Consider the following 17,920-nt stretch of genomic DNA (forward strand, 5'->3'; position numbering starts at 1 on the left):
GTCCATCATTCATCCACTTGTCCTGCCATCTTGCTTGGCACTATCCATTCCCCTGCCTTAGGGTCTCCTCTCCTGCCCCTCGGCCTCGCCTCATCAGACCCCCCCTAATCTCTCTGCCAATAGCCTCTCCTCTGGGTTCTTTCACTTTTGAGACCACCCCCTGCCAGTCATCCATCTGTCCACTGGTTCATTTGTTCATCCAGTCAACATATACCTCTCTGCCACATGTTTTACTAGACTTCAGAGAGCTAGACCGACGAACCTTCTCTCTCAGATCTGCCTGATTGGCTCCATTCGTCCCTTCAGCTCAAGTGTCAGTGACTGGAAACGTTGACCTCTCTTCATAGGCTTTCATAGGACAACGCAGCCTAGTACTGGGGAGGACCTGCTTCTGAGGCTCTAAATTGAAAACAAGAGCATGGCCTTGGAAACCCATAGACCCCCCTCAACCCTTGCTGATGGCTGGGCCCTGGCCTAGGCTTGGGGTCCGTGCTGTTCATGGGTACTTAGGTGTCTCAGAATCCTGAGCTCACCAGCTGGGGCTCACTAGCCAGACTCCACATTGTCCCTCAGGCCTAATCTGGTGGCCCAGGGGTGGCTACTGGGCTTCTCCCACCTGAGCCCCGCCCTCTGCCTCATGCCTTTTCCTGCTAACTGGGTCCCTGCTGAGCCCAGCATTAAAAGATAGAGCCAGCTAGTGAGACCGAACACTGCAGTAGGAAATCAAAGCCAAGCTGTCCCAGGGCATGGCCCACCCTCGCTGGAGCTCCTTTGTGTGTGCGGCTGGGCCCTTCTCCTCTTGGGCTGAGGCTGGCCTCAGGGTGGCCCAGACACATGGGCCAGGCCCCTCCTAGGTCTCAGGTCTTCCCAGGAAAGTGGGGATACTAACAGCACCTTCCTCACCAGGTTGTTTTGGGAGGAACAAATGAGGTTCTGCAGGTAGGTGCTTAGCACAGAGTCTACAAACTCTCAATAGATATTAGTGATTAATACTATTTTTTTTAAGTTTATGTATTTGTGTGTGTGTGTGTGTGTGTGTGTGTGTGTGTGTGTGTGTCTGGGAGAGAGAGAGAGAATAGGAGAGAGCGAGCGCTCAGGGGAGGGACAGAGAGACGGAGAGAGATTCTGAAGCAGGTCCATGTTGTCAGTGTAAGCCTGATGTGGGTCTTGAACCCACGAACTGTGAGATCATGACCTGAACTGAAACCAAGAGTCAGATGCCTAACCAACTGAGCCACCCAGATGCCCCAGTATTATTGTTATCACAAGCAATATCACTATCCCTTTTTGTTCCCAGCCGAGTATGGGGCCCCACAGTTTACACAGTCTGGCTGGCCTGCTATGTGTCATTTTCCACAACTGGCGAACATCACACGTTTATAAATCAGATGATTATTCCAATTTTCATGTATGCCTGTACCAGATCACACAGTGGGTTTATTCTGCAAATTAAAGAATAAAGGAAAACCTCTGTTTGCCAAAACTCATAGCAAACTTACCCCAGGATGAGGCAGCATCTGGCCATCAGAGCTGTGTTCTCAAGGGCCACTTCCTGGGGCTGTGCCTTCTCTGTCCCACCGACTGAAGTTCCGTGGCCCCAGATCTCAACCCCCGCCCTGCCCCCTGAGCTCTCTGGTTTCCTCCCTAGCAGCCTTCTAGTGGCGTCCTAGGGATGTCACCTCTGCCTCCCACCTTGGCTGGGCAGTTGATTTCTCTTCCTCTCATCTTCTTACTCCATCTCTTCCCATGGTGCACCTTACCATCACTCACGTCCCTCCAAGACAATCACTTACTGAGTGTTTGTCATGTGCTAAGCACTTTACATATTTTCTGGAGATCAAGCAGATGGGATATTTGAGGACTACAAGGTGGTGTCCATCCCCAGAGGCCTTGAATGGTGCTGGGTAGACGAGTTGTGGCCTCAACATAAGGCTTTGCCTTGTTGAAAGTATTGGTTACCTATTGCTGTGTAACAAGCGACCCTAACCCTTAGCATCTTAGGACAACAATAAGTATTTATTATCTCACAGGGTTTCTGTGGGTAGGGAATTGAGAACAGCTTAGCTGGGTAGCTCTGGTTGGGGCCTCTGATGAGGTTGCAGCCATCTGAAAACTTGGCTGGGGCTGGAGGACCCACTTCCAAGATGGCATACTCACATGGCTCACAAGTTAGGGCTGGCTGTTGGCAGGAGGGTTTGTTTTTTCACCCCCCTACAACCTCTCCTCAGGGCTGCTTAAGGGGCTGCACTCATGAGGGCTGATTTCTCCTAGAGCGATTGAGCCAAGAGAGCATAAGGTAGAACGAGCAATGCCTCAGATGACCTCACCTCAGAACTCACATACCACCACTTCACAATGTCTTGTTAACCATGAGTCACTTGTTCTGGCCCTCATTCAAGGGGAGAGGAGTTAAACTTCATCTCTTCAGGGAGATATGTCAAAGAGTTTGTAGACATTTTGAAACCACCATATTGGGCCTCTGAAACCCCTCCCTCAGAGCGCAGCACGTGGTAGGGACTCAGTAAGTACGGTTGCCTTAACCGCAGGGGCTCTCAGACCCACCATAGGATGAAGAGTGGCCGTAATAACACTTAGCAATGTGGCTGGGTTTCCAACTCATTCTATTCCATTTACCATCCCCAGGAAGGAGCTGGGATTTGGGAAGAAGTGGGACTGGTACCCGTAGGGAATGTTAACTTTCCTCCTCTCCTTCAGCTACACATAGCTGGAGCCAATGGATACCTGCGGGCGGCCGAACTCCTCCTGGACCATGGAGTGCGTGTGGACGTGAAGGACTGGGATGGCTGGGAGCCCCTACACGCGGCCGCCTTCTGGGGACAGGTAACTCTCCACCATTGGGCTAGGAACGAGGGTACGCAGGACCAGCCTGCGTCCTTTGGGCTGGCAGCTGGTTCACAAGATGCACCTAAGGTGTTGACTACAGCGAGTTTGTGAGACAGGAAAAGACCTTGAGAGTTTACAAAAACCTTCAGCAAGTTGTGTCCTAGGAAGATGACCATCAAATTTGCCAAATTAGAAAATTCCTTACGTTTCTGATTTGAGCAGTGTTTCTCTTTGTTTCCCAGATGCAAAACCCCGATGACAGCTTTTGCCATCCCTCCTTAGATACCTGGCAGCTCTCGATTTATTGCTGATTCCTTCTTTTGTCCCTTGGCATGGCCCAGGCATGCTGGGGGAGGTGTCAAGCCCATTGTGTGGCCAGGATTCTTGGCTCCAGGGTGCAGAGCCTTCCCTGGGAACCCACTCCACCCCATCATTCTTTATGTCATATCCTGAGAAACTTTGGGCACTCCTGCTACCACCCAGGCTTTCTGAGCCCAAGGGGAACATGGGCTTCTTCCTGTGTTTCAGATGCAGATGGCAGAGCTATTGGTGTCCCATGGGGCCAGTCTCAGTGCGAGGACATCCATGGATGAGATGCCAATAGGTAAGTCCAGCATAAAAGCTAGTACACACATAGGTACATTGCTACTCACTAATTATGTGATGGATAGTGGGATAGTTGGATAAATATACAGTTGGCTAGATGGTGGATTGGTGTGTGGATGGATAGGATGAATGAATAAATTAATGAAGTGTAGATTAATGTGCTGATAGACAGCTGGATGGATGGATAGATATATGTATGGATAAGTGGACTAATGTATGGATGGATGGTTGGGTGGATGGATGGGTGGATGGATAGATGAGTGAATGGGTGGATGGATGTATATATGGATGGATGGATGGATGCATGGATGGATGGATGGACGGATGGGTGGCTGTCTGGCTGTCTGGCTGGATCAATGGATGAGAAAGTGGATGGGTGGGTAGGGGATGGATCTATGGATGGATGGCTGGGTCAGGGAACAAGAAGATAAATGAATGAAATGATTAGGTGGGTTGAATGGGTAGGTGTATACAATTTGATATACATATAATTTTGGGCTTAGGCTACATAGGGTACTTGCTTTTTCTCTTCATACTTGTATCACTGGAGAGTTGATGATTCCTGTTGAAAACTACAAGGGGGATGGATCTTTCCATAGCTGAGAACCGTAGGAGTTGTGACTGCACAGACCCTGGGGTCCCTGTTCTTAGCCTCCAAGGATTGGGGTGTAGCCCAGGAAGTAAGACTGGCCTTGTTTTCTTTCTGCCCAGAATGCTCCAAAAGATGCTGGGAGTTCTCAGTGTGTTGGGGTGGCAGCTTACTGTGACCTGGAGGGCCCTGGCGGGGGGGGGGGGGCACTGGCCCCTGCGCTGCTTCCCACAACAGCCTCCTCTGCCCCTTCAGACCTGTGTGAGGAGGAGGAGTTCAAAGTCCTGCTACTGGAGCTAAAACACAAGCACGATGTGATCATGAAGTCACAGCTGAGACACAAATCGTCCTTGAGCCGGAGGACATCCAGTGCGGGGAGTCGCGGGTGAGTCAGGGCTGGCCAGCCTTGGCCCGCTCGGGATGCCCTGCTTGTGGCACTGGGTGTGGCCTCCTAGCACCTCCTCTCTCTCCTCAGGAAGGTGGTGCGGCGAGCCAGCCTGTCAGACAGGACCAACCTGTACCGGAAGGAGTATGAGGGCGAGGCCATACTGTGGCAGCAGCGGAGTGCAGCCGAGGAGCAGCGGAACTCTGCCTACAACGGGGACATCAGGGAGACCAGGACAGACCAAGAGAATAAGGACCCAGTGAGTGGCTTCATGCCCTGCCTCGGTGTCAGCCACTGACTTGGGGGGTGGCCAGGACCCCAGCCTGGTCTTGTCTCTGCATCTCAGAGCCTTCCGAGGGAGGGGAGCTGGGCAGTGCCCTCCAACCAGCTGGATCCCATCTGATGCTGGTGGCACCTGTGGTTAATGAGACGATCCCCGGGGGTGTAAGAGTCAGAGCCAGGAGCTTTGTCACACAGTAGGGCCTCATAACAGACAGGAAGTAATTGCCACGGGCTTGCTTATGCTCCAGCTAACCTAGTTCAGGGCTTCCCAGAAGAGAGGTTCAGTACAGCAACCACCGTGGGAGCTAAAGGCACTAAAGCTTTTAGGGGAGAAAAATAACAAGGCGTTGACCATTGTGTTTGCAGAACACATCCGGTTGGAAGACATTTTGTTGAAAACTGAGTAGTGTACTGGTAGGTAGCCAGCGGTCTGGGCATTAAACTTTCTTTTTTTTTTTTAAAGTTTGTTTGCTTGTTTATTGAGAGAGAGTGTGAGTGGAGGAGGAGCAGAGAGACAGGGAGACAGAGGATCTGAAGTGGGCTCTGTGCTGGCAGTAGAGATCCCAGTGCAGGGCTCGAACTCATGAGCTGTGAGATCATGACCTGAGCCAAAGCTGGACGCCTAACCAATAAGCCACCAAGGCGCCCCATGGGCATTAAAATTTCTTAACGGGATGATGCTCTGTTGGCTTCCTTGGACCGCTGTCAGTGTCACATTCCCACAGACTTGGTGGCTCAGAACAGCAGACATTTATTCTCTCATGGTTCTGGAGGCCAGAAGTCTACAAAGTGACAACAGGGTTGGTTTCTCCTGGGGGTTCTGAAAGGGAATCTTTCCATGCATCTCTCCCAGCTTCCGGGGACTCAGGCATTCCATGACTCCAGTCTCTACTGCTGTCTTCACGTGGCCTCTTCCTTGTGTGTGTGTGTGTCTCTGTTTTCTCTTCATAGAAAGACAGCAGTTGTTGGGTTAGGGCCCACCCTAATCCACTAGGACTTCATCTTATTTTAAATTCTTTTTTTAATGTTTTTTTATTTATTTTTGAGAGACAGAGAGAGACAGTGCAATCAGGGGAAGGTCAGAGAGAGAGGAAGATACAGAATCTGAAGCAGGTTCCAGGCTCTGAGCTGTCAGCACAGAGCCTGAAGTGGGGCTCAAACCAACGAACTATGAGATCATGACCTGAGCTGAAGTCAGATGCTTAACCAACTGAGCCACCCAGGTGCCCCTGACTTCATCTTATTTTAATGTAATATATCTGCAAAGACCCCACCTCCAAGTAAGGTCACATTCAGAGGTGTGGGTTGGCCATGACTTTTGGGAGGACACAACTTGACTTAGTACGGATGTGACCAGGTTTCATGCATGGCTGCTGTCTCGTTGTGTGGGGCCAGCAAGTTTGGGGCCAGAGCAGAATTGCTGGGGACAAAAAAGGGACAGGCTGACCATCCAGGCAGTGGTCTCTGCCTTTTTGGTTCTTCCATTAACCAAGAGCAGCGGAAAGCATTTCTAGAGAGCATGGCGTTGGTGGGATGCAAAACAATCAGCTGCCCAGAGTACCCACCGATCTCAGTGGGAGCCTGCTTCCCAGCCGGACCAGAGAGGTCACACGCAGGCTGGTCTCACCAGCAGGTGACAGTGCCCACTGAAGGGAATCCCGTCGAATCCTTGGCTGGGGACAGAGAAGGCCCCTTGGAGGATTTGTTCTGCCTAGTCCCTAAGCTTGGGAGATGGGAGAAAAGAGCTATAGACTGCAATCAAATCACGCTTGAGATGTCTTCCTGCTCTGCATTATGTATTATTCCTCTGTGAGTTGGATTTATGTACGGCAAAGTACACAAATCTTCAATGGGTTTTTCAGTGGACGTTTAGACATGTGCACCCTCTGTGAATGCGACCACCCCAGAGAGCGCCCAGGTTCTCTCTTCCAGTGGTCCTCTCTCCCCAAAGAAAGACGCTACCTAACTTTGAGCGTAAAGGTTAGTTTTATGTCCACATCTGCGTCCGAACAGATCCAGATAGCAGGTAGTTCTTTGCTATCTGACTTCATTCTCGACCGTGACACTCATCCGTGTACAGGCACGTAGCGGCAGTTCATTCTTTTTCATTACTCTGGATAGTTCTGTTGTTTAACTAGGCTACTATGCGCATGTCCATTCTCCTGCTGGTGGACATTCGGGTTGTTTCAAGTTTGGGGCCGTTGTGATTAAGCTGTTCAAAACATTCTTGCCCATGTCTCTTGGTGGGCACAGGCACTATTTTCTGGAGGCTCTATACCCAAGAATGCAGAATGAGTCACGGGAGGCTATGGAAGATCCCGCCAAGCACCTTTCCAGAGTGAGAGTACCTATCCACTCTCTGAACCAAGTGCTCCGGAAAGGGGAGCGCTCCTTGCCGGCCCTTGGGGTACTCATTCCTTTCTCTCTGAGCCATCCTGGTGGGGTTGCTGTGGTAGCTCGCATTTTGTTTTGTTTTGTTTTATTTTATATTTTATTTTATTTCATTTCATTTTTAAATGTTTATTTTGAGAGATAGAGAGAGTGGGGGAGGGACAGAGGGAGAGAGAGAAAGAAAGAGAGAGAAGGAATCTCCACTCTGTCAGTGCAGAGCCTCACGTGGGGCTTGAACTCACGAACTGTGAGATCATGACCTGGGCTGAAATCAAGGGTTGGATGCATAACCGACTGAGCCCGAGGTGCCCCTCACATTTTAAATTTGTATTAGTCTGATGGCAGATAGTGGTGAACACATTTCCATGTGCTTATTGGCCGTCTGGTTATCTTCTTTGGTGCCAAGTCTGTCCTGCCCTTTTTGTTAGGCTGCTATCGTTTCCTTACTGATTGGTGGGAGAAGAGACTGAGATTCTCAAAGACTCATGGAAGCAGCTCTTCCTCCTTCACACGTGTCCCTGTGTTTGTTCAGATCTCACAGGCCCGGGACTCTGCTCCAAGTGCTCAGCTTGTGTGAAGTCCCGTAAATCCTTAGCCCTGCAGGGAGTAGGGTGTGAGGGGGTGGCCCGCGTCTGTTGATAATTTCTACTTTGTCCAGGTTGCAGTTTATCTGGGAGTGAGTTGAAGGCAAAACAATGGGCTACTTTGCCTCCGGGGCTGGGGTTTCAGGCCTGGGGAGAGACGGCAGCTTAAAGTTTTGTGTCTATTTATTTTCTTACTTCCAGAATGGTCCTGGAAAGAGGCTAGGACCCGCCAGCTGTCCAGCCATACAGTCCCAAGGGCAACTGTCAGGGTCCAGGGCTCCAGATCCCTGTCCCAGCCCCGGGGTAAACCGGGGAAATCACAGGAAATGGCTACAAAGCCCACAAGTCCTTCCTTTTTCTTACCTCCCCCTTTCAAGGCTTTAGATACTGACAAGGCTGTGATTGTCTCTGAGGAGGACATTCTCCAAGTGTGGTCCCTGGACTAGTGGCAGTGGCATCACCTGGAACTTGTTAGAAATGCAGAGTCTCAGGGGCGCCTGGGGGGCTCAGTCGGTTAAACGTCCGCCTTTGGCTCAGGTCATGATCTCACAGCCTGTGAGTTCGAGCCCCGCGTCGGGCTCTGTGCTGACAGCTCGGAGCCTGGAGCTTGTTTCAGATTCTGTGTCTCCCTCTCTCTCTGCTCCTCCCCAGCTCATGTTGTCTGTATCTCTCTCAAAAAAATAAAATTAAAAAATAAAATAGAAATGCAAATTCTCTGGCCTTGCCCCAGAGGTACTGAATCATAAATCCTGGACTCTGAGTTTAACTAGTAATCTGTGTTTTAACTAGCGCTCCAGGGGATTCTGGTACACACAGGAGTTTGAGGACCATATATCTGGGGGAGCATTTGCTCAGCTTGACCCTCGAGTCAGGTTTCTGCTCATCCCGCAGGGCTGGCGTTGGCACACACTTCTGGTGGGGCTGAGTGACGGAGCAAGCCCATCTCTGAGCCAGTAGTTCACAAACTTAACTGTACAAGAAAAATCACCTGGGGCGGTGTTTTTGGTTTTGTTTTTTCAAGATTCTGATGTCTAGGTTGCAACCCAGACAAATGAAATCTGAATCTTTGCACCTGGTGCCCAGGCATTGTATTGATGTATTTAAAAAGACACGAATAGACTTGATGTTTTGGAGAAATTGTAGTTCTTAGAAAACAGACGTAGAAAGTACATACAGTTTTCACCCCCCCCCATCGTGTCCCCTGATTTCCATGGGTAGTAACATCTTACGTTAGTGTAGTTAGGCGTGTTATCATTGATGAACCAAGACGGATATATAGTTTACATCAGGGTTTACTCTGGACGGTGTACATTCTATGGATTCTGACAAATGGGTAGTGTCATATATCCATCGTTAAACTTTCATACAGAATACTCTCACTGCCCTAAAATTCCCTAGTGCACCTGTTCGTCCCTCCCCCACCCCTGGGGACCACTGATCTTTTGACCATCCCTGTGGTTTTGCCTTTTCCAGAATGTCGTAAAACTGGAATCACGCCATGTAGCCTTTTCAGGTTGGGACTGTGTGTTTCAGGTGGTTCCACTGTGCACCCGTAGCTGAGAACTAGTGTTTAGATCCCTGCTACTCAGAGCATCAGTTGCGAATTTCTTAGAAAAATGCTGAAATGCAAGTCCCAACCCAGACCTGGTGATTCAGTGTGTGCATTTTAACAAGAGCCCAGGTGACTCATATGCACATGGAGTTAGAGAAGCACTTATTTAGACAGTGAAGAATGGTCTTTTTCCAGGACCATTCCGGAAGTAAAGAAAATAGATTTCAAGCTGCAAAAAAAAAAAAAAAAAACCGCCCTAAATGTGGCTTCACTCTGCCTGTGTCGTTCGGAAGGAGCCATTAAAAACAAAAAAGAATATACACACATACACGGAAGCTTCCTATGGAAACGGGCCCCTCATCTTACCATGTTTTAGCCTAATTGCATATTTCTTGGGAATCTTTCCAAAAAATGGAGATTTTTGGAATGTCAAGTCAGCGTGTGAAGATTGCCTTCATTCTTTCTACCAGATGCAGAACATTTCAGCACAAGTACTTGCATAATTTCCCAACTGCCTGATGGTGACTTCTAGGCTTTTCTCCCCTGAGGGAACATACATCTGTGAAATGAAGTCCTAGAAAGGGGCCGGTGGGTGCAGTCTGCATACATAAAACCAATTTTTGTTTGGTGGGGTGGGGAGGGGGTGACATGATATTGTCCCCCAAAGGGATTGTGTCAGTTTATATACCTGCCTGTTTTCCCACACTCTTGCCAACGCGGAGGCATAACACAGTTTTAAAATATTTGTCGGTGTGATAGGTAAAAATATTTTGTTGCTTTAATTTTTATGTCATTAGTTATTCGTGAGACTGAGTATCTTCTCTTGTGTTTATATGCTATGTATATTGTTATTATTGCTGGGAGCCGCACATTAGTGTCTTTTGTTGTTGGTTTTTTTTTTTTTTCTGTTGGGTAGTTGGGCTTTTATTTTTTTTAATTTTTAAAGTTTTTTAAGAAGTTCATATTTATTTTGAGAGAGAGATAGAGGGCAAGTGGGGGAGGGGCAGAGAGAGAGAGAGAGAGAGAGAGAGAGAGAGAGAGGGAATCTCAAGCAGGCTCTGCCCTGACAGCAGATGCAGGACTCGAACTCACAAAGGATGAGATCATGACCTGAGCCGGAATCAAGTGTCGGACGCTTAACCAGCTGAGCCACCCAGGCCCCTGGGCAGTTGGGCTTTTTAAAATGGACCTTTAAGAGTTCTTATTTATTTGGGAAATTAGTCCCGTTTCTATCATATATGCTGCAAATATTTTTATGTGCCTTTTGACTTTATTTATGGTGAGTTTTCCGATGCCTTACCTTTTTGTTGTCACCAAATATAGCCACCTTTTCGTGTCTAGTGTTTAGGCAGCAGCTCCTTTTAAAGCTCTTGTTATCCCGGGATTTCCGGGCTGGAATTTCTGCTGTTTGGAGTGGATATTTGCTGGGAATACAGACAAAAGATTACGAGTGGCCAAAATCTCAGCTAGAAACAGCTTACACAAGGGGCGCCTGGGTGGCTCAGGCGGTTAAGCCTCTGGCTTCGGCTCAGGTCAGATCTCACGTTCGTGGGTTCGAGCCCCGCATCGGGCTCTGTGCTGACCGCTAGCTCAGAGCCTGGAGCCTGCTTCCAGTTCTGTGTCTCCTTCTCTCTCTGCCCCTCCCCCTCTCATGCTCAGCTTACACAAAACAAGAATTTATCAGCTCATGTCACCAGGAAGTCCGGAGTCGACTGGGCACTGGGGCTCAAGGTGCACCCCTTCAGTCTCCCTTTATGTCAGTGGCGCCGTCGAATGGACCCTTTGACATGTGGTCTCCCCCACCGCCCAGCCTCCGTCCCTGTCACCTGCCTCGAGTTCTGCATACACAGAACTTCTCTTTCCCAGTTGTTCTGACACAAACCCCAGGGTTGAGTTTTGGGGAATCCATTGCAGCCAAGAACCAGTTCCTGAAGTGAATATGCTGCCTGGCCACACCTGGGGTTGTGGTCCAGTCCCTGTGGCAAGGACGGGGATTGGCCAGCTCCGCCAAAACGCATAGATTGGCGAGTCCCCTGACACGGAAGGGGTGAGCCCGCTTGGGAAAACAGAGGGAGGACAGGTCCAGATAATAAGGCGCTCGGGAGACGGGCAAGTGGGGAGTGAGTTTGGATCCTATAACTGGCTGGTAATGTTGTCCTTCTCTCCTTCAGAACCCCCGGCTAGAGAAACCCGTGCTGCTCTCTGAATTTTCTACCAAGATCCCGCGAAGTGAAATGGACGGGCCTGTGGAGAACGGCCTCCGGGCTCCAGTCAGCACCTACCAGTATGCACTGTCCAACGGGGATGTCTGGAAGGTGCATGAGGTGCCTGACTACAACATGGCCTATGGCAGCCCCGCTGTGGCTGATGCCCCGTCGCCCTGGGTTGGCTACAAGGAACAGAGTCCCCAGACCCTTCTGGAGCTGAAGCGGCAGCGGGCTGCAGCCAAGCTGCTCAGTCATCCCTTCCTGAGCACTCACCTGGGCAGCAGCATGGCCAGGTCGGGCGAGAGCAGCAGCGAAGGCAAGGCCCCCTTGATCGGAGGCAGAACTTCACCCTACAGCAGCAATGGAACCTCGGTATATTACACGGTCACCAGCGGAGATCCCCCGCTCTTGAAGTTCAAGGCCCCCATGGAGGAGATGGAGGAGAAGGTCCATGGCTGCTGTCGCATCTCCTAGTCTCTGTGTGACAGAGGAGAGGGATGCTTCAGGGCGGGGTCTCTGGAATCCAGGCCCACCCCGCAGCCCTCGGCTGGGGAGACCTCAGAGGGCAGCCTGCGGGGAGGTGGGCTCGGCATTCCAGAGGGGCATTCCAGAGGAACGCCGAGCCCACCTCTTGCCCAGCAGCCCATAGTGTCGCCACTTCCCACGGCTTTGCTTCCTGCTGCCTTGTCTGCCGTCAGAAACAAGGCCCATCATGGCTTCCTGACTCACCCTGCTGTCAGATTTTGGGAGGGAGAGGGGCTGGGATTTGATTCCAGTTCTCTTGTCGGTTTAGGCTTCTCTGGACCAAGACTCGCATATCACATATTGGCGTGCATGTGCACACACACACACACACACACACACACACACACACACACACAGATGCTCAACCATGTGTAGGAATGACACAACTGGGCTTATGGGAGGCAGGTGGGACTGAGAATCTGTGGGCTCTTCCCAAGGGGATTGAGGCTAAGACTCCGTTGCATCACCACTGCCAACGTGGCGTTAGCGCGGCGGGGGGCGGAGGGGCCGTGAAGCTGAGACCCACAGTCCTGCCCAGGGTCACGCGAGGGCCTGGGCCACCATCCACATCTGGCAGGAGAGGAGGTCCACTCTTTGTTCAGAGGAAGCTCTGGACCCACATAGGGTCAGCGAGATGGGCAATGGCCTGCTTCCCACAGCCTTGGCCAAGCCAGAGGCCAGCTGTGTGACTACCCAGAGACCGAGGTAGAAAACCAGGCTATTCCATGTCTAGAATAATCCAGATCATATTTTATTTTTGGATGGAAGTTAGCAAAAATTGGAGGCGGGGGGGATAAAGTTAGTGTTTCTGAAAGTGCATTTGATAAAATAATTCTTTTAGGCTGTAGAACTGCCGGTGGGAGGTAATAGAATTTGCTTTCCTGCTTTCTTTCATGGATAGCATCATGATCACCAGGTTTTACTGACTGGTGTTGGAAAAATCAAGCTAAGTGAGGGTGAGGCGTGAGTTTGTGTTGTTAATTTCTACAGCCGTCTCTGGTGACCGGACAGAGCCCAGCGCCCTGGCTAATCCTTAGGAATATTCAGGTGGTTTCCATCCAGCCTGTGTCAGCCAGACTTCCTCAGACTGAGCCATCGGAGTGCAAAACTGCTGGGGGCCCCCACCCCTCTCAGGGTAAATGCTCAGGACTCCCAGCCCAGCTTTTGCTTTTTCTGAAATGCTCGGTGAGACAAGTTGGCCAGTCGGCCCTTGTGAGATCCTGCCTGGCCCAGGGGTTCCCAGCCTGCTCCCGCAGGAGTGGTGACACCCCAGGGCTGTGAATCCAAGGTTCCCATGGCCAACACCCTGCACTGCATTCAGGAGAGCAGTGACGGGGCTGGAGTTGGGCCTCACTGCAGCCCGGCAGTCTCATAGCCCTGACCTCCCTGGTGCTGGGGAGGAAAGACCAAGTTGCCCGCCATTTCTTGACTGCATTTTCTCAAGAGCCCCTTTGAAATTGCTGCCCACGAATTGGGTAGTGTCCACAGGCTCAGCCAAAACCTACTGGTGTACTTAATAAGCTGCAGGGTTGTTCCCTGCTCTGTGCGCCTTTTATTTGTCCTAAAACTACCTCCTTAGAGCTCTGAAGGGGCCCCCTAGGTCCAGATTCTGGGATTTGGGGAACAAATCTGGGTTCCCTTTAATCTCCTTTCTGAGCCTATGAGAACTTCTCCCCGAGGGGCACCTGGGCCAGGGAGCTGGGGCTGGAGGAGCCCCCTTGTGCCACAATTCCAGTAATGGGGTCTGCCACTTATAAGCCCCAGTCTCCACTGAGGCTTCCATAGCCCCATCCTAGCCCAGAGAGGGAGCTGATCCCAGGGGCCTGGCTGATGCTTTCCCAGGAGCAGGGCAGCTGGACCAGAGAGCAGAGGGCTCAGCAGAGCCACCATGCACCTGGTGGCTCCTGGGAGCAGGGAGGGTCACAGCAGCGGGCCAGCCCCACCCCGAGTCCAGGACAGATCCAGCGTAGGGTGGAGGGGCAGCTCAGGAGACCGCAGGCAGGGATGCGTGATGCCTCCCATGCCCCGGCCTCTGGGGAAAGCTCTCCATCGTGTCAGCCCATGGCTGGAGCAGGGCAGGAATAATCAGAACACACAAACCTTTGGTTTTAAAACAGTGTTCAGATTCGCCTGACCCTGAACTTCTCTTGAACCAACTTAAGCTGCAAACAAAAGACTGCCAAGGGAAGCCCTATGCTCTCAGGAGAGGGCTGTGCAAGTTTTTGGATCTGTAGGCTCAGGGCCCAGAGACAGAGGCATTTGTTGCCCACTCTGAGCCCTTCTGGCCACTCCCTCTTTCCCCTCACTTCCTGTTTCCTGGGCCATTCATCTCCCAGCCCGAAAGAAGGTCGGGAATCCCCCACAGGAGCCAACCACAGACTCATAGGCATTTTAGCTCTTGTTTCCAGTCGGGGTAAGCCATTCCTTGTTAGGGCTTTGAGTACCTGGGAACTCAGCCTTTGGGTCTCCTTGGTGTTGAGGGACAAGGTGGGGTCAGGGTCGTTCATTTATTCGCTCATGTCATTCATTGACTAGCTGAGACATCCCCAGCACTAGGTTAGGCTCTGGGGATAAAGGAGGAGCAAGATGAAGTCAGGAGACTCCGTTTTACAGTTTTGATCCCTTGAGGATGAGCATCTGATACCCTGAGGTATCAGGAGCCCCACTGAATTCACCTGAGACAGAGACTGCATCCTGGTCTAGCCTCACCTTGGTTTCTAGTTCTAGAATCTCTAGAGTAAGGAAACCTGTCAGCAGCGAAACTGCTGTCCTGGCCCTCCCTGGATAACATTTGCCACTAAATGCAGATGCTGAATCTTGAGTTCCATGGGGACAGCCTTCCAAGTCTGTCTGGAACTTTCAGGGATAGCCGCCTTCAGGCCGGCGTCTTTGGGGCATTGTAGAAGAGCAGTCTGAGGTCAGTTTGTAGAAGAACAAAGAGTCTGGAATTTGCTATCTCAGGTTCTGAAACTCATTGTCTCTTGCTCATTTTTGCTCCTTTGTTATGGAGTCCTCCTGCCCTACCTGTGGATAATGGAAGGCGAGGAACTTCTCTAACAGTGAAGTCTTTCCTCATGCACCTGCCTCTGCCCCTGGAAGGTGTGGATCAAGGAGCTGGGAGAAAGCTAGCAAGATATACTAGATGCTCACCTCACTCTGGGACCCAGATCTAATCCTGGCTGATTAAAGGAGGCTACTAAGAACCACTGAAAATTGTGGCTCCCAACAGATAGTTCCTAGCTAGGAGCTCAGGGAAGTTGAATAAACCCTAGGCCCAGGTCTACTGAAGAGTTCGGGACATAATTCTGCATCCCGTATGCTGCTGTGATTGAACTGCTCCACACTGTTTATCGGTGTCAGCAGGTGTCCCCTGTCCTACACCACCACAGTTTGCTGGCTTTGTCATAATGAGACCATTTTGGCAACTGGTGTCAGATACCTTTCGGTCTTGAGCGCTCTCTTCCACTTGCCTTCCCAGAGTAGGTTACCGGGGCACTTTCCAGAAGGGCAATTTTTACAAGATGCTCAGAGGAACTGTATTGAACTCTTGCAACTGTGGCCTGGGGACAGCCTCCCGCATCCCAGTGCACATAAGAGCGAGGGGTCATGCGGCCAGTGGGTTGACTCTGCAGAAGTGACCCCCCCCTTTGCCATAAGCTGTAGACCTCTCCTTGACAGGAGTCTCTTGTTGGCCAGTTGGCCAGAGGGCCTGCTTCCCATGGGCATTGCAAGTGCCACAGCGCGGGGCCTGGCTCTGTGCACTGAGGAAAAGTCCGCAGACTCCCAGCCCTCCGCAATAATTCACCAGACCAGAAGCCACTGATGTACAGAAAACACTTATGAAAAATGTATTTTATGTGAAAAAAAGTTAAAACTCTGTATACTGTATCAGCAGCTTTGTGTAAAAATGGCAATCAAGAGAGTCTAATATATTTAAAACTTTTTTAAAAAAAAAATCCTCGCGGATCTTTGATATTGTATTGAAGTAGCTTCCAGGTAGCTCCTTGCCATGTGGCAGTGGTGGGCCTCGATCCAAGACCGGGGCTCGACCACACCCCCAAGGGGCACGCCCCTGGGGTTGCTTCCAGCTGCCAAGGCCTGTGACAGAATTCACTGTTGAGAGTTTTTAATTAAGATTATTAAATTCCTTTTAATAACACCTGCTAGTGTGCCTGTGGTCATTGCCGCGAGCTTCGCTTGCATGATGCTGAGTCAAATTCATAAGGACATGATCCCTGGGATAGAGGGCAGGGGAGGGCTCTAGCCACAGAAGGCTCTCCTGGGAGGCCCCGAAAGCAGAGGGAGCTCTGAGGGCTCAGTCACCCTGCAGATGTCTTTCTGGATTGGGAGACGGTGAAACCCAATGCATTCAAGAAAAGAAGGGTGGTTGGGAATGACCTTCACTTTATCAAATGTTCCCTTTGGAATAACATGGAATCCTATGATAACTCATAAGCATGAGGCTCCCCCTCTACTTTCAAAGGTTTATCTGCTAACACGTATAAGTAACGTCTGCCTTTCTGTTTTTGGAGTGTGCCGATCTGCCTTTACTGTCTTCCACCCCTCCACCCCAGTCCTTCTACTGGTAAAATACACTACTTCATGTTACTACAACACTACAGCAGATAAGACCCTGGCTATTCTCACTTTTTATTTCCAGCAATAGGGGCATTGACAAACTATGTGGCCACACAGCCTCAGGCTGTGGTCCTTGTCTTTGTCATGTGCAGAAGTTTTTGGTATCTTGGAAGAGGATAGAGAACCCTGCTTTCTTGGACCCTTCTGGACCACTTTGATGAAGAAGCACTTTACAGTTGTGTATTTATTTTCTCATTTACACAAAGAAAACGTGGCCTGAAAGCTATTGGATTTAGTGCCGTGGAGCTCCTCACGACCTTGATAAGAGGTTTTGGTTGAACAGTAAAGGCATAGCCTCTTCAGACCAGTTCAAGAAAGAATGGGAGGAAAACTGGAGACAGCAAGTACAGACAGCTGGTTTCAGGTTTTATGCTATAAAAATAAGCAGAGAGGGGCGCCTGGATGGCTCAGTCGGTGAAGCGTCCGCCTTCAACTCAGGTCATGATCTCATGGCTTGTGGGTTTGAGCCCCGAGTCAGGCTCCGTGCTGACAGCTAGCTCAGAGCCTGGAGCCTGTCTTCAAATTCTGTGTCTCCCTCTCTCTCTGACCCTCCCCTGCTCACGCTGTCTGTCTGTCTGTCTCTCTCAAAAATTAATAAAAACATTAATAAAAATTTAAGAAAATAAGCAGAGAAATGGAGAGGAAACTCTAGAGGAAGGCAAAGAGAAGGTTGATTTAAGATAAAAAATATTCCAATATCAGTATGCTGTTCGGAATGAAGCAGTAAAGAAGGGAAACTGAGGATCCTGGAAAGAGCATTGCTATAGGGATACAGGTTAGTAGTAGAGGGCCTGGGAGCTAAGGCCCCAAAGGAAGGATTGGTGTTAGGCTCAGGGACAGTTCATTGGGAATAACAGAAGGCCCGTATGTGGGCAGAGATGTAGACAGATAGGTAGATGCCGTCGGAGCCCGTGGAAGTTCCTTCTGGTTGCTTCTATTTTCTCAGTGAAATACGAAGCAAACTCTAAGAATAGAAAAGGTAGAGTGAGTGGGGGAAATGTAGACCAGCAGGCAATCTTAAGCATCCACTTAAGACAGTGAGTTTAAGGCACAGACTGCTTGGTTGCATTATTTTTTCCCCAGGACCCTAGGGATGCCCAGGTGCGAGTGGAAAGTAGGTGGAGAGTGGGGTTTAACCAGGGCTGAGGGGTTGCCAGGACAATAATCTGAAGGACCGAGTAAGTGAAAAGCTACCTTAAGGTGTAATCAAAACCAGTATATTTGAACGAATTTACGAGTTAAACGCAGGGGGTTTACGAAGACTGATTAGTTGCCCCAAGCTGAGTGAGAACCCAGGTGCAGCGCGGCCAGCAGGGG

At 50.3% G+C, this 17,920-nt stretch overlaps 1 protein-coding gene across 1 annotated transcript in view; it reads left to right on the plus strand.

Annotated features, from left to right (window-relative positions):
* Window positions 1-16,124, plus strand: part of PPP1R16B (protein phosphatase 1 regulatory subunit 16B) — a 96,953-nt gene extending 80,829 nt beyond the window's left edge. The window contains exons 7-11 of the mRNA XM_029916246.1: window positions 2,716-2,841; window positions 3,373-3,448; window positions 4,295-4,424; window positions 4,515-4,683; window positions 11,405-16,124. Coding sequence (XP_029772106.1) covers window positions 2,716-2,841; window positions 3,373-3,448; window positions 4,295-4,424; window positions 4,515-4,683; window positions 11,405-11,914 — 1,011 coding nt within the window. The 3' untranslated portion in view covers window positions 11,915-16,124. The remainder of the gene's footprint in view (window positions 1-2,715; window positions 2,842-3,372; window positions 3,449-4,294; window positions 4,425-4,514; window positions 4,684-11,404) is intronic.
* The last annotated feature ends 1,796 nt before the right edge of the window (window positions 16,125-17,920 follow it).

Source organism: Suricata suricatta, chromosome 12 (genome assembly GCF_006229205.1).
Source record: "Suricata suricatta isolate VVHF042 chromosome 12, meerkat_22Aug2017_6uvM2_HiC, whole genome shotgun sequence".
NCBI classification, from domain to species: domain Eukaryota; kingdom Metazoa; phylum Chordata; class Mammalia; order Carnivora; family Herpestidae; genus Suricata; species Suricata suricatta.